Source organism: Amphiura filiformis, chromosome 1 (assembly GCF_039555335.1).
Source record: "Amphiura filiformis chromosome 1, Afil_fr2py, whole genome shotgun sequence".
NCBI lineage: Eukaryota > Metazoa > Echinodermata > Ophiuroidea > Amphilepidida > Amphiuridae > Amphiura > Amphiura filiformis.
This window is the reverse complement of record NC_092628.1, coordinates 74255456-74273240: the sequence shown is the minus strand read 5'-3', so window position 1 is coordinate 74273240 and position 17785 is coordinate 74255456. Positions and strand designations below refer to the sequence as shown.

Sequence of the window (17785 nt, the reverse complement as noted above, 5' to 3'; positions counted from 1 at the left end):
CAAGGAGAAAAGAAATATTTATTTTTGAAGAAATAGGCAGAAAGACGACTAGAACCCGGGGACGAGAACAGAAAAAGAAAATCTAACTTAAAATAAAGAAAAATAATAGGGCCTATATAAAGAATTACTAAAATGAAAGAAGAAAAACTATTTGATAAAGTATTAAAACAAATAGGGCCTTAAGGCAAATGCGTACAAAGAAATGAATAAAAAAAAAAAGAGAAAAGCAAAAGAAAAGAGAAGAAAATGAGACAAATTAAATCATGAAAAATCAAATAAAAAACGAAAAAGAACTACATATTTTGAAGAAAAGGAAAAAAAAAATCTCCGTGATGAGAAGAATAAACAAAATGAAAGGAAGAAAGAAGAAAATAAAGTGTTGGCCTAACAAAAAGAAACTAATGATCAGAAATAAAGTAAAGAAAGAAAATTCCACCATCAGAATAATTTTTTATTATTAATATTATTATTATTGGATCAATCGATCAATTAGAATAGATGTCGATAATTAAAGGATCTCTGTGTCGATTCACAGGATAGCGGTCAACGGATTACTGTGTGACAACAATAGCTGAGCGGAAGGTTACCTGTCGTCCCGTAGCCGCTTGTACCAGTAACTCATTGGTTAAAGGGGCACTTCGTGATCCACAGCTAGCCTCATCCCCCACTTTTCTCAAAAAAGTTGAGATTTTTATATCACTGGAAACCTCTGGCTACATAATGTTTATGTACAAAATATTTCTTGCAGATTAATTCGTTTAGCAAAGATATCGTGAAATTTGAATTTCGTTCTGGTGCACCAGAACGAAATTACAACGTATTGTCTATGGAGCAGTGTAATACACATAATCATGCATAACTCGCAAACGCAAAATCGGAATCAACTGAAATTTTGGGAATATGCTTTTTTCGTGGATATGTACTGAAAATGTCATAAAAAGAGGATGCTAGGATCACGAAATACTCCTTTAAGTCCCAAAGAAACTTTAATTTTATAAATTATATACTGGGCAAAAAAATAGAGGACAGTAAGAACTGTGCATTTCACTAGTGCAGACCCAAGTGAAAAAAAAAAACATGTTACATTTTGTAACAATATAGGAAAATATTGGAAGAGTTCAAAAATATAGGAAATAGAGGACCCAGGACTACTTGAAGCTCTGAATTGCTATTGATAATGTGATACATGAGATGCATGCTAGGATTAATAGCACAATTTTTATCCTGCACAAATGCCTTGCCATGGTATTAAGATAAATGACACTGAAAATATACACACATATAACAGAATATCTTCTATGAGATATTGTAATGATTTACTCAGGGTGTGGTATATGGATGATGCGTGATTTCCTGATAAATAACTCAGAGAACTGAAAACATGGAGCAAAACGACAATGGAAGTACAATCATAAAATAACACGATTTATTAATAAAACACGAATCCTAACCATACAGAGACTGCCGCTTATATTGAAAGTCATGTCTCTAAACAAATGGTCAAGCCGTCTTTGCACAGAAACAAATGCACGTTTTAACTCAACAAGCTCCAAATCATAAGTGAAGGTGCATCGGATGACTGGCCCACGCGCACGCTCATGGCACGCTCCTCTCACATGCCAGTCCCCAGACAAACAAGTACCTAGACCTATGACTTTGGTTTGCGTAGTGAAGTCAACACTGCTTAGCAACGATTTTGACAAGGGCACAACCCGGACGCAAACAAGCAGACATGTTCGCGTCTACAGAACATGTTGCGTTTGACGCGGGCGATAACGGCGCAGCAATCACGCAAACGATCACGTTTTTCGTTCCAGACATGAACGCTTATTTCTCCGCGTCCGACCACCGACCAAAATCACCTTGGATACGTGGATTCACCTACTGCCATGGTTAGGGATGGGCAGTTACAGGTCTAGGTGGTATGTCTATGTGCCAGTCGACCCAGCAACAGCACCAACCAATCAGGGAACGGCGACGTAAAAGTGCGACGCAAAAGTGCGTCGACATAGTCGCCACATCTCTCCGTCCCACAGAGGAGTAAGATAAGACAGAGCGCGTACCACCAGTCAAAGTCTCCGCCTCATCCGATAATGAGGGCCGATTGTTCCATGAAATGCGACAGGCGAGACTGCTACGCAATTACCGCGTATTTTCAAGGTCTATCGCGTAATCGCGAAAGCACGCAACGCTCTATCGCGTAGGCACGCAGCGTTGGCGTGATTGTTTGACACAGCACGATCGAACAATCGGCCCTCATGAATATCACGAGAACTGGTAGCATACAATACACGGGGACTTTGACTGATGGTACGCGGTCTGTTTCTCTTTTGTCCATGCTCCGTCCTCATTGCAGAAATGCGTCTACCTTTCGCTGCATAATGCATACCACAAATGCAGACGCATCCACAATAACGAGGAAGAGAAGTAAATGGGACAATTAGTAAGCAATTAGCGTCAATTAATTAACAAAAGGAATAATTTGGGTTTCATTTATGAAAGTCCGAAAATACGCAAATAATCAGGAATGTGCGCCTTGTGCAAATACAGCAAGTCAACACACTCTCCTGGGTCAATGTCCGTTCGTCAGTCGATGGCGACGCAAAATTGCATCGCCGAAGTCATTACATTTGATGAAAGTTTCATACACAAGAAAAAGGTAAAACCTAAATAAAATAGGGAGACACCCGTAGGCTCAGGGCATTTCAATATTTATTGGTTTTTTTTAATATTTCGAATGCTATTAATCTATGGCAATAAAAAATATAAAAAGTTGTAGTACATACTACATCTAATATATTCATGATCAAAGTTGAGCATACCTAACAACACCAGTGACCGTGCCTAACACATGCACTGGATTAATGGATAATCTGAGAATTTGAAGTGATCATATTCAAAGAAGCGCACTTTTCTTTTCACTTCCCATTTGGCAGGGAATATCTAGTTACTGTCCAACCATTAATTAAATGTTTTTGATGAATATTCATCCTAAACAAATTCAGCGAGTTAGTGTTCTCCTTGTTTTATACAAAGATGTCTGAGTGGCATTTGAAGCCAAATGGTTTTTGACGAATAGCTGAAAGTTTATTATCGTCATCAGACTTTCATATCATCAAAAATCCATTTATATATTGTACAATTTCTGACAAAAATTACCTAGAAAGCAAGATGCAAATCAAATTAAAGCTATAATGGAAATTGTACATTATGGCTTTAAGAACAAAATGCACAGATACCTTGGTGTAATTGCAATGTAAGTAATTGCAATGGACAAGTAATTCACAGCAAGTCTCAAGGTGCTGAAGGTTTTTTATGTTCACTGTATTTTTAATTTATAGAGTTCCCTTCAATCAATTCAGATTGATCAAAATAATAATATAATATAAGACTTCATTTTAGATGATACAAGAGCATAATACAAGTGATACAAAATATTCTGCATGCATATCAACTTGTTGTGGATTAGTTTTTTCCGACTCATAAAAAACATTCTTGCATCATCTTCACAGCTGACCTGGGATGATAAATTTGAAATGATTGTTGCTGTCTCGGGGGTAGACTACAGCGGCCTTCGCCATCTGGCCAAAGCATTTTTAAAATACGTAAAAACAACTTGGTTTTAATGCTAATTATTGCATGTTCTAGGGAAGTCTGATTATCTTTATAAGATAGCAGAGTGGGCGGGTTTTCGCTGAAATATTTTTTGTGTCAAAAGTGAAGCATTCTATGTATAAAGGAATATATGAATATTAACTGCACAACATGTAGAACGATTCATGATACCCAATTCTGGTACAGTTGGTGTTGTTTAGGAGGGGAGAATTTTATTTCAATTTTATATCGTCAAAATATTTTTTGAATTTATTGAAAATGGACACTCAAAAAATGATGAAAAATCTATGTAATTTTTACATAGAACCCCGATAAAGATTACTGTATCGTTTTTATGGTAATCTAATCTTCCATTTTCTAAAAACATCTTGGGGGTTCTATGTGGAAATCTTGAATAAACTGGGGGAAACCCAGCGTCTATACTCCGGGGACTAGGCCTACAAGAAAATGGCAGAATCCCTATACAACACAGCACAATACACGTTTTGTTGTATTTCTATGCTATACCCCAGAAATGTTGGAGTTGCCTATTGCCAAACCCGTGATTTGGTAGCCCAATTGGGCGACTTTTGAAGATTTTCCCCGTGACTTTTGACAATTTCCTGTCCCATAGAAACCAATGGTTAAGAAAAAATTTGAGCGACTTTTCAACATTGGCTCCCACGACTTCTGATAGTTTCCTGCCCCATAGAAACCAATGGTAAAGAGAAAAATTGGGTGACTTTTCGATTATTTGACCAGCGATTTGGGCTGAAATCTTTTTGCAACCCTGCCTATAACCTATATATATGTTTAAAATTCAATATGGCTACCAACAATTCATGTGGTCCAATGGATTAACGCGCTGGATTTGGAGATTCTGTATGCAGCTGCGGCGTGGGTCCGAGGCCCACCTCTGCCAAACTGAAATTCACTTTTTTTAATTTCATATTTGGGAAATGGGACTGGGCGAATTTATGTATGGCAAAGAGTGGTGTAGGGGTAGACATAAGGAGCAATAACTAGCTGGCCCAAGGGTCACCTGGGAAGGTTTCCAGCTGACTCAAGGGCAAATCCACTGGCCCTGATTTGTTGTTAATATTGTAACATGTCATAAATTCATAATTATGCCAAAATCCCAACTGGTCCACTGGCCCATCCAGACAGAAAATCTGGCCCGACCAGAAAACTATTGGTCAGGGCCAGTGGCTAAATTGTCCCCTGCTGTCCATGAAAAGCTAACACTAGTACAGTCATCTTCTTGAAGATAGGTGGTCTGAATTTTACACAAGATTTACCACCAAAACATACTTCTAAGGACAAATAGAGTGATGATGAAGTGTGAGGGGGATGAGGCTTTCAATCTGATCGCCCACCTTGAACATGTTAAAGGCATTTAGTCATTTATCACCTGGAACTTATTTTAATAATGTACCTGGCTGATAGGTATTTTCATAAGTGCTTTTTCTTCAAATTTACGGCTTCTGATATCTTCAATTTTGTCAAGGAAGTCATTACTTATCAAGTACGGTCAGAACCTGTACTCCATTTTCATCTAACCTTTAGGCAAGAGTAGCCACAAATAACTCAATATTATTTATTGCAATTATTTTGCCTGGCTTGTCAGTCATGATATCATGCAAGTAGACATGTATTTTTCAAATTAGTGACATCTTGGATCTGTTGCTTACACTGAACTATTTCAACATGACTTATGTTCACATGAACAAGATACCAGGCTCCCCTCTCACATTCCTTTTCTACTATGAGCTCATTATAGCTACATTGTCTTCACAAAGGTTTTGCCTAACTTGGAGTTACATGCACTTTAAGGCATCCCGCTGGAACTTTTCCATTTCAGATCATTAGCAATGTTTCTGTCAGAAATGTCCTTCTGAGATGTTGGATACTTTCACCTTCAGAACAGCCTATCTATTTCATTGTTGGGCAAGAGTGGCTAACAGTAGCTCCATCTTATTCAGGAAGTTTTTCCCTGGCATACGACTCATATTTACTTCATGGTACCCTGATGGCAGGCTTTCCCATTTGAAATCGGTGACCACATTACTCTTAGGACTACATGTAGCTGATTGAGAAACCTTGGCTCCTTGGACGAGAACCTGGATGCCTTCCAATGGATCACTGCGCACAGCAATTTTCCTGGTGAAATGGTAAGAGTAAATGATATGGTAAGCTTATATAAAGACACAATAACTATACAAACAAAATAAGCATTTAGGACTTAATTATTGCTGATTCATTTACAATATATGGTATTTTGCTCCACACCAAATAGTACTTGGTGAAAAAAAAAAATATGGGTCTTGGTGACAGTCACTGTTTACTATCTGTAAATGTGTACTTTTCTTAAAAAACATGTTATTTTGCCTTAAAACCGATACTACCGTATTTCCTCGCTGCAGGGGGGGTGCATTTTCCAAAAGGGGGGGCATTTATTAGAGGTCATTTTTAGACAGATAATTCCTGATAAAATCATTAGGTAAACTTAAAAATCACACTGAAATGACAAACTATGAACTTAGGAATGATGACTTCAGGTTTACAACCATTTTTTCCCCATTACCGATGCCATTAACGACCATGTGTACACCTTGGTAAGCTTATTTTACAAGATAGCATAGAAATATCAGCATTTTTTAAACATCTTGGTTGAAAAAAGTGGTGGGGGCGTTTAATTGAAGGGGCGACTATTCAAGGAAATAAGGTATTCTAGTTTTCCCGTAACTTTTTCATGACTCAAGCAGTGCTGATCAGGGAGATTACATCCTTTTCAAATGGCATGGCTGATCATGCTCAAATTTGATTTTTTTTTAGTTTGGTTTACACACAGTTGAAATTGTGCATTGTGTCTTCTGTACTTCTGTTCATCATAAACTTGACAAAAAGCTGTATTCAACTTTACTTTCCCATTCAACTTCATGATAGATAATTGACTCACATACCTGTTGCCATTTGGTGTGGCAATCATAATAGCTGATGCATTGCCTAACTTAGCCACAGGTCCTACACCCACATGGAAGTTATACTGCAATATTTGCATTCCCATGGCTTTTGATAATGTCGATACTGTGTTCACTTGATGCTGTGATACCTGAAGAAAAAAATTAAAAAATTACAATAACAATTGAATTTTGGTGGATTTACATTATGACAAATGAAGGAAAACATCAGAAATGGCTAGATTTGAACCAGCTCCACCAAATAATTTGCAAGGCATTACAAAATACATAATGGACACATGTCAGACAATATTTGCAATATATGCACAAACTTTCACCACCAATTTGATTATTTCAAACATCCCAGCTTTCTTAATTAGCTAAGTATTACCAATACAAGATGACTAATTTTGAGCTTATAGAAACTTTTTTGTCTGGTAATTTCAATATGGTCTGTGTGACAAGCTATTTTATGCAAAACCCAATTAGACTCAAATGAGATGATTTTACATCTAGAAATGGGATAGACCCTCCCTCGGGTCCATGGAGAACTACTGGTAATGTAGATTAGGCCTACATCGCATTAAAAATCCACCCCATACATGGACCCTCCCAGTCTGTAAGCAATTTGCCTTCAAGTTCCCACAAAATGCTGGGAGTTCACTTTGACGGATTTGGAGTCACTCAATCTTTCTATATACCACATCCATGTTTTCACTACATTAACGTTTGTGTAGCGACTGAAACAACGATATTGTATCCGACCAATCAACGCCAGCTTGGCAGTGCGGGGATATTTGAAAAAGCTTCCTAGCTAAATAATGTGCAAACATTTGCAAACCGCCTTAGCGATAATATCATAATATGGACAATAGGCCTAAGTCCGAGTCGAGTGGTTGCCTTTTATTATTGCTGCGTACCATGGGTCTATCAGGCGCAGCGTGCCACTTGAGCTCAATACCTCTCAGTTGTTGACAAGTGTCCCATCCGATCTTGCGTCACATCCGGCATAGCTTTGTGCTACCATATTTGAATTGAAACTGGGGCGGGGCTTTCGTAAGTGACACCGGAAACAACGTGCTTCGTTGACGAATGTTTGGAAGGGAGAACTCTAACAGATTGGACCAGTCTCGGAATCAGCGCTCAATGGACTTTCGCGTTCACTTATAATCTGAGTATATTTCTATATTGCTGCATGGTTGACTGTGGTGGGTGTAATTAGTGGCGTCGATTTGTGGATGAAGGGGGGGGGGGTTTTTGGCATTTAAGAAAATAAGGGGGGGGTTACAGGACTTTTCATATTTTTTTCATAGGGCATTATGTAATTATTTATTGTTACATTATCCAGAGATGGAACCGAACCGAGACTGGGGGCCAGTCTAGAAATGGGAGTAAGAGTAACCTTTCAAACTTTCACAAATGTGTACCAATACAGTACAAAACTTACCTGACAAAGGAGAAGATCTTTGAGTTCTTGCTGTTCATGGCTCAACTTGATAATTCTGCCATCTTTGTTGATTGCTCTGATGTAATCCACATCAATGATCAGTTGTAATGATGACCTAGCAGTCAAATTAAAAGTTAAGACATTAATATTAGTTGGCATTAATCATTAATGCAGTACCACCGTCGACAAGAGATGAATAATTGTTACTGCAATATATGAAAATTTAAAGACAAACATCAGGAGTCTAAAGTGAAAACATATATGTGACCATCCACCACGAAGTGGTAGTAAAGTCGGCTCTAGACCATTTTCTGTTTATTGCAGATTTTGTAACAATGTACTTTCAGCTTTAGAATGACACCTCAACCAGTTTCATCTGACATCTCGAAGTGAAGTTATGGTTCATCAAAGGTCAAATTTCTTATATATTTTACATAGAAATCCATATATTGTTTTTGATTGTATCTCAAAATGGTAAATGCCGACTTGACGACCAGTTTGTGGTGGATGGGCACATATCATGATTTTTCCATTACATCTGGTGAGTATACCTTGGGGTCATTCTGTGTGAGGTGAGAGTCCAGGCTTAGGGTAGGCAAGTTCAAGGAGGTAAGTCAAGTGCTTTGAGAGGTCCAAATGTACATTTGAAGGATCTTCTTCCCAGTTCCCATCTTTTCACTAACCTCCCTACATCATGTACCAACCAGCAGACGTGGAAATGCTCATCCGGAACATCACCTCAGGTGATATCAGGTTAGGTTATAATTAACTCTGATATCACATGTGGTTGCTTTTATACCATTACCCTCTGATCTACAACCTTAGACATAAAAGAAACATGTGTCCTTCAATACAAACCCACTCACCTTCCCAAAGACTCATACCCTGTAGACGTTACATAGATCTTGACAGTTGTTTGCAATGGCTGAGTGAGGGCACTCCAATGACCCATTAAACATGTATCTTGTAGTTTCCCTGATAGCTCATCAATAACCAGGGCTGTTCTTGATCTCAACACTATATGCTTGGCCTGTTTGAGTAGTTTCTCTAATAAGCATTCTGTCTGTTGCATTTCTGCTAGTTGTTTAAGGCTCATTGCCTGTGGACCCGCTAACCTCCGCCTCTTGCTGATAGTGTGTGAAGCTGTGACTGGACGGGGTGTTTGGCCGTTAAGATTACTACGATGCAACTCTCTTAATAAGTGGTGTAAAGAGAGTTCTAGTGCATGACTGTGTTTAGCTTTGACCATAGGCTCGATCTGGTAAAATAAATTCAACATAATAATTTCAAAACAAAATCATACGGTAATCAGTTTCTGGCAGGTAATTACAGTAATATGACTTGCGAAGGTGAAATTCAAAGTATCCATTGCACAAATTTAATGCTCCAGAACCAAACCATGGTATCTATAAAGTTCTGTAAAATTAAATGGCATGATATCCTCATTGTTATTGCAACACTTTTGTACTTTTAACTTTAAAACTACAAGCTACTCCGACAACTTACAACTAGGGCTCAACTGATTATCGGATCGGATATTGGTAAAAAAAAACGATTTTTTTTTTAATTTTTAAAAGTTTTCAGCGACTTTGGAGAACTACTGGACATATTCTGAAGTGCTAGTATCATTCACACTTCACAGTTAATTTGGAGAAAAAAGAAATTAACTGTGAATGATTATGATCCTAGCACTTCAGAATAGGTCCAGTGGTTCTCAAAGTCTCAATTGAAACCCTAGTTGTAAGTTGTCAGAGTAGCTTGTAGTTTTAAAATTAAAAGTACAAAGGTGTTGCAATAACAATGAGGATATCATGCCATTTAATTTTACAGAACTTTATAGATAGATTTTTTTTTCTTTTTTACCAATATTGGATCGGATCAGATATCGGCCGATATTATAACATCAATATCGGATAGGTAGACAAATGCCATTTCGGTTGAGCCCTACTTCTAACCCTTTTGATGTAGGAGTGTGATCTTGCCATACCTGTTTATCCATGCTAGTGTCATGGCATAATGTAATACAGAGTTGTACACCAGGGAAGATATTACAGATGATCTGGTTACCAACAACTAGATGAGGTATGGGGGACTTGAGTTGTACTGCTTCTCTTGCAATCTGAAATAATAAATAACCAAAACAAGATTAAAGAATACTCATTAGAATAGAAGCAATAATACCAAATTACCAATATAGGTGATACTCTGGGACTGATCTGATATACTGTGTAAAAAGAAATGAATTGTACAGTTCTCAAAACATCCTCTAAAGGTGCAGACCTTCAACTGACCTTGCCCTTCAAAAACTTATAAGAAAACTTAAGTTAAAGCATCAATATTGATCACTTTTGTTTTGTGTTCTGAGCAACTGCAGATGTAAAGCGTCACTATTGATCATTTTCTGTTCTTCAAAATGCAATGAAGTGGAACCCTTCCTTCCTTTCTACAAATAATATCTTCTTTCTATTGAGCATCCACAAATTTCCTATTTCTCTCTGGAATGCATTTTCAGGGGTTTTTTTCCAGTAGTATCCTTACTCTAGAAGGATAAATTCCAGTGAAAACTCTTCACCAGCTAATGGCAGAGAATGGATGTATTTATAATTTGGTTCACCTCAAGTTTGGTAGTGACGTCAATGCTTCTTCGCGGTTGCGCTGCAAGCGTGCCAACAAAACGCTCATGTATGGGTGCATGCACACTTAGGGCGTTTAACTTAACGGACGCGATTTCATACTGCGGCACGGAAAATATGCACATACGTCACTACCAAACTTGAGATGAACCAAATTATAGTGAACAAATTAATCTGTTAGCTGGTATATTTCAGCAAACAGATCTCAATAGAAAAACACCATTAGTTAACCTCACCTGAGCAAAAGCTTCCTTACAAAACAGCACATTCTGAGCAGCCTCTAGTCTCTCCTGCCAATGTGGATCTTCTGATACCTTACTCCTACTTGACTGAATAGCAAATGCTGTGGCTATTTCAGCTTCACCTGTAAACAACAAGGCAGATATGTGTGACTATGTCTGCCACATAATTGTATATACCTCAAATGCAATGCTTGTTTTAACCACTTACCAAAAGGGGTACCATTACTGATTGAGGGGCCCCAGTCATTTTTGGCATTTTTCTTACGAAATTTGTCAATTTTGATGCATTGCCTGCACAACTGTCCTGTAGCACAAGAAAATTAATTTTAAAACACAAAAACATTTGCCATAAGAACAAAATGGGAAGATTCAAGAATAGAATATGTTAACATTTTGCTTTGTTGTTTACTTAATGAGAGCATATATTTAAAATCTTTCTTTTTCCATTGTCCACCCATTTATAATGTCACAGGTTCTTCTTAGGGAGCAACCCCTGATTACAATAATCAGTGATCTGTTCATTCTTTATCCAATGTCGATTTTGACAATGCCACTGCCCACACTCGGCACCCCCTGTCCAAATGTTACTTTTAAACAATTCGTAGCAACCTTTTGAAAGATCAGCAACAGCATACTCTTAACATTACAGTACAGTACTCATACCTTCTTTGATTAAGACTTGAATATAGCTTGTTCCTTCTAGATCTGATGGTACAGTGACCTTTAGAGGACACGCTTTTCTCTCTGGTGTGTCTTCCATGTCTTCTTCTGGTGTCTTTGTGACTTCAAACATCCCACTGTGCCAAAATCTAGAACCAGCTGCAAAACAAAACATCGTGGGCATTGTTTTTATTTGGTGACAATGTAAGGCAAATCAATAACATGTAAGAGTGGCAGGAGATTTCATCTGATGAACAAAAAACATAGAAATATTCACCGTTCTTTAGGTCAATAAAAGATGGAGACTACATAATATCCAGATTTTAAAAACTGCCTTTGCATACATCATATTTATAATAATGTTATTCCCCACTCCTTCAAGTAAGTTTAATGTTCAAATCCCAACTAACATGAATCAAACTGATACAAGTAGTTGCATATTAACTACCTGTTTTAAAGCTGAGATCCCCTAGTATATTATTGCCAACTTTCTTGAGTCTCCAATGTAATCGTAACCTGTGTAAGGCCGCATGGAATTCTGATTCCTGGTTGACTTTAGCGGTGCCTGCTGCAACATTTTGTGGTCTTGTCATACCCTGTGCTCCTTTTAACAAGATACTAGCGGCCGATGTTAAACTCTGAAACAAAACAAAATACAAGTTTAAATACAATAAGCATAGTTTTTAATTTTATCATGAAAGCAAATTAACTTGAGACATATCATAACCAGAAAATGGTGTTCAAATCAAGTTATTATCTGAAAAATCCAAGTACATACACCTTTATACCTAACTAACCATTTTCCCTATCCAACTGGGGATCTATTTACAAACAAGTTTACATAATTGACATAATGTGTAACTCAATACAGTGTTAACTTTCCACTATATCTCCGGTTGACTACAGGAACTATTTCATACAAACAACATGCTAACAGTATACTGGTGCAGGTAGCCCTAGCTGGCAGTATTAGCCTATAAAGTGTTTTAACATGATTTAAAGCCTCAGTTGCATACATGTAGTATAGCGCCATTTTGGCGAACAGAGGTATCCCTGTTACCAGATTTGTCCTCAATTACAAGAATTTTTCCTGTGGTATATCCCCAGTTGGATAAGCAAAACAAATGTATCTTCCCCCAATCCCCCACACCCTCAACAGATAAACCCATCAGAGCTACCATTTACAAAAGCAGAGATATGAGAATGGGGCAAAGGTTTTTCTGCTTTGAAAACATTTTTCTTCTATATGATAATGTCAACAAAAAGTAGACAGATTTTAAGTTTGAATTAACCAATACTTCAAGTAATCATGCATTCAACCTACCGTTTTCTTATCAACAAGTTGTATAATTTGAACTTGTTTGACAGGTGGGGGTGCCTCTTGTGACACTGGATCTAGGACCATGTAGGGAGGTTCCTTGGCCCACCGAGAGATTTGAAGTATATCAGATAGAACACTCATTTCTGTCAGAGCCATCCTGTGGAGAAATCAAATTAAATTGGACATCATTAGTGAACTATTATTAGTAGCCTAGGCTATTATAACATTGTCTTTCATTTACCAGCATGTATGGTTCAATTGACTACCTTTATTATCTTCTTACAAACACAGTGAGAGAAAGTGCATAGTGCCACCATCATTGATTGCATGAATGTGTTTATGAACTGAATACATTTAACAAAATAAACTGATACCGGTATATCAAAATATGTCGACTGTCGAAAGATATCAGTGAGTATCGTTCTGTTCCCATATTTATTGGGAGCATCAAATCATTTGCCAAACAGATTACTTGTGCCCAATTACAATAAATCGGTAATCGGATCAAAGGAAATTAACAAGGAAATAAAACACCAGGACATAACAAAATAGCACTGGGGATCTTTGAAATTAATTTCTTGTTAGAACATTTGGATGCGAAACACACACTCATGATGCATAATTTTAATAAATTAGCTCACACCAGGCTTGAATTTTCTAGCATTACCTGAGTTTATTTCTGACCGACTCCCAGGGCCAGGTAGGAGGTTGGAATGATGTTGGTGTTGCCTCCTTGCTGTCAGGTGTGTCCAACTCTTTCTTGGCATCTTTAGCAGCCTCTGTAGGTTCTTCTTCGGATGTACTGAAGTCTATCTTATGAGCTAGCTTTGTCAGGTTATCTGACATAGACAGCGGTCTGTAAAAGAAAAATATTGTACTTTTGTTATTGACATGTACATGAAATGAGGTGGTCTTCTTTTTCCTGATCCTGATATATTTTCTTTGTTCTTTCCAGGCATAGATGGCGCTATTCGTCCATAGGGAAGTGGAATGTGCATGTACAGTCCAAAAATGACTTTACTGTGGGGCTCAATGGAAAAAATCACTAAAAATTAATTTTGACAACTAAAACCTAAGTGATGTTGATTCATAAACTATCACATAGTGCAATCTATGTTCCACCAAGTCGACACTTGTTAAAGCGCAAAAGCAATTTGTGTGTAAATCAAGACCATCCAAAGCAGCTTTCTTACAGTAAAGAATAGGAGGTCATCTGGGGTCATATACAGTAGTGTATAGTACGTGTGCCTGCTGTCACAATATCACACGCAAAATTTTGGGCAATTTGGTGACACTATTTTTGTCTGTAAATTACTTCAAAAGTATATGCACTAGAAACATGATTGACCCCTGGCCTTATTGTTTAGGTAATTTTATTCTCTTTCAAATGAAAGAACTTTCAGCTGCAAATATTGAACATCAAAATTTTATGAACATCCCTACCCACAGTTCCGAACACTCCCTTATGCTGTGGTTTAAGTTTTAGTATGTTATTGTTTTTAGTTGTCTTTTTAAACCCAAATCAAAGAATGCTCCTTTTTCTTTCCCTCAAAACAATTACCGTATTGGTCCGAGTATAGTCCCACCCGTTTTTTAGGAGAAAATTTTTCACAATTGGGGTGGGGTGGGATTATACTCGAATTTCCATTTTTTTTTTTTTAATTTCTGGAATTTTTCGTAAAATGGGGGGTGGTACTATACTCGAACGTGGGACTATACTCGGACGAATACGGTAGTATTCATTCCAGTCGTGTCTCGCTTGTTAGACTCGCGTAAGCTTAGACACGCTGGACGCTGAAAGACCACACAACAAATTAAAACGCTAGATAAGCAGAGCTTGATAACTAAAAATTAAGATCTAATGATCAATTGGATTGATCATGACACCTGGCATACCTAGAATATATTCATGTTGTTAATTCCACGATTTCATGTTGTTAAAAGCCTAGTCCTGCCAGCAAGACTTCAGTCTTTATTATAAACATAATGACATAGAAGTCCTACGGATCTAGGTATGATGAGTTACAGTTACTGGAACTAGTTAAAACCATAATAATGATGTGTGATTTGCAATTATTATGAATAGAATATAGATTTTAGGCCTGTTATCGACACATGATTCAACACTTCGTCAGGGAAAAAAATACGACAATCGACACATGTCGAAACTCGTAATGAGATTAAAAATGCTGAAAAAAGTCAAAAGATAAGCTTAAAATCACGCCGATATGAGTTATGATTGCCGACTTCCGGTGTAAACATACTTCCTGGTTCGTTCTACTTCCGGGTTCGGGTCAACTTCGGGAGGTAATTTTCAACTTTTCGATGAAAACATGATCGTACGGTAAGCTTATTCGGACAAAATAGCATGGAAATTTCATTTTTTTTCTTTTTGATATGTGTCGTAAAGTGTCGAAAAAGAACAATTTATTTTGACATGTCGGATTACGGGTCATATCAATGATAATACGATACATACGACAGTCGATAACAGGCCTAATAGATTTAGAGTTTTCCTGAATCCTCGATCCTGCACATTGTTGATTGATTGACATTCATTGTGATTGTCATTCACATTCAGTATTCACTCCAGACGATGGTGGCCGACAGTCATTTAATTTAATGCGGCAACAGCCAATAGCGTAAACAAAACAGACAATATGACGGCAACACTGCCTGGACGTTGGACGCCCCATGCCGAGGTGCGTTTTTAGCTCTATTGGCCCTGTTACAGAAAAAAATGCACAAAATAATATATATTTCCCAGTGCAATGCATACATTTTTACATGAAATTAAATAATTTTGGATTCAAAATGAATGTGAAGAAAAAAAAAATTATCGCCGGGAGTGGGAATCGATCTCTTGTATACGTGAGGGAAAATTTTTAGTACTGTATATCATATAGGTAACCTAGGCAAACCTTAGTTAACACATTTACTAGTCAGCTTAATTCGCCGAGACCGGGCCCCAACACAATGCATATTTACATAGAAATTTGAATTTTTTTCGAGAATAGGTGGGTGAAGGAAACCTACATAAATATGTTTTCTATACTTCACTTGACCCAAATATATGATTTTTATGGTGATAATCAAGTCGCACATGGAATTTTAGAGGATTTTGATAGCAGTTCCATTAAAAAAAAGCTGCCATCGCCATGAGACTAAGATTTAGAAACACCCCCAACATGCCGTTTTGGGGAATTTTGCTAGCTGAATCTTTTTGATGAAAGTCAATCTTTGACAAGATGTAACTTTGCTACGGAAAGTGCTAAAAAAAAAGGTTTTCAGTTTTGGCTTAGTTTACTCAAGGGCTTTAATTTGATATATAAAACGATGCAATTTGATGGCAAATTTGAATTCACCTAGGATACCTATATCCAGAGAAGATGAGAAAAGAGGAGATCGCTCGAACATATAATCCGATTACCCACAGTTAACCTCTATTCACTTTTCTTTGTTTGGGGTACTTAAAACACCACTTGAAACTTCCTTTGTGGTAATCTGTTCATCCGCCACACGCTTCGTCTGATTTGGTAGTTCTCTCAGTGGAGAAAATAGTCCACACACGGAAGTACATCGTTAAAGTCCCAATTTTGCAGTCAAATCATGCTTTTTTTGTTTTAAAAAAATAATACTAACCAGGGTGACCATGATTTTTAAACGAGTGAAGAAGCATTATATATATTGCAACTCCCATTAAAAAAAACAAAAAAATTGTTAAGTTATGGAAAGTCAAGCATAATTAATTTTCCAGTCAAATTAATATAAGGTCAAAGGGAAAGAAATTTAAATGATTACTATTTGAATATTTATGGCAGTTTACGGAAACATAAAACCAGTGTAATCAGTAATTCAAACTCGTGTCAGTTTCTCCATATACTCCCGTTTTGTGTCCAAACGTGTCCAAAAATGCTATTTGGATCCAAAATGCGGGTCTTTTTCACAGGGATCTCGGGTCAAACTTAGCAGCCAGTCATGCCAAACAATACAGAAATTATATTTCGCGGTCAACTGACGTAACAAATTGATATCCGGGCATGCGTCGTTTAGAGCTAGACAGTCGTGACTTCATAAAGCCACTTATCGTATTAGTTGATCAATCGGATTAGATCATTGTTTCCATCAATAGGCGGATGCACACATTATTTATTTGATGTGGGCAGCGAGCGACCTCCTCTTTTATCATCTTCTCTGCTATATCATAACATATTGACTTTTATTGTGTGTTATTCATTAAAATTTAAAAAACAGTACAATACAATGAGGTTTACTGTTGAACCTCAACAGATTTAGACTGATAAAATAGTGCTTGATAACATGCATGCACTGAATTATTTGAGACATTTTCGTGTTTACGTGTAAAACCAATGACGACGTCAAAATTCAGTCAATCTTGGCCCCCCCCCCCCCCCCCTTCACTCATTGATCACATTCATTATTAAATTAATAATTAAACACCCCCCTTATTTTTGGTGTAAACAATTCTGACCACCCTATTTTGGTATAAAAATTCTGACCCCCCCCCTCCCATTTTTAATACTAGTATATGCAAGCCATCCTTCCGAAGAAAATTACAGCCCCCCGTCATATGCCCGTGCACGGCTGCAAAATTTTGACGCTCGATTGATCACCTTATTAAAGAGAACACTTTTAAAGTCTAAATCACATTCATCCACGGTGCAAAAATTTACATAATGTACAAGCGATACCAAAACTTACTTAACAAACGTTTCCTGTCCATCCAAGGCCACTTCTTGAACCAAATGTTCTGCCAGAGATTCAACACTCACTCGCAAAGCAGACGCCATTTTTCCTTGTTTTGCTACATACACAATTGCCAGATCGCAACTGTATGACTCAAAACGTCCAATGGGCGTAATATACCATCCAATTGGGCGCATTTAGATTCTTCATACGTTCGTGGA

General features: G+C 37.4%; 1 protein-coding gene across 1 annotated transcript; it reads right to left on the bottom strand.

The window, feature by feature from the left end:
• Positions 1-4526: 4526 nt before the first annotated feature.
• Positions 4527-17761, bottom strand: LOC140153153 (mediator of RNA polymerase II transcription subunit 17-like). Its single transcript, XM_072175807.1, has 11 exons — positions 17580-17761; positions 13525-13713; positions 12861-13014; positions 11985-12174; positions 11540-11695; positions 10871-10998; positions 9989-10120; positions 8868-9259; positions 8002-8116; positions 6558-6706; positions 4527-5754 (listed from the first exon to the last, which is right to left on the bottom strand). Exons 1-11 carry the CDS (start codon positions 17759-17761, stop codon positions 5532-5534), a joined length of 2010 nt encoding a protein of 669 aa, XP_072031908.1. The 3' UTR covers positions 4527-5531.
• Between the last annotated feature and the right edge of the window lie 24 nt (positions 17762-17785).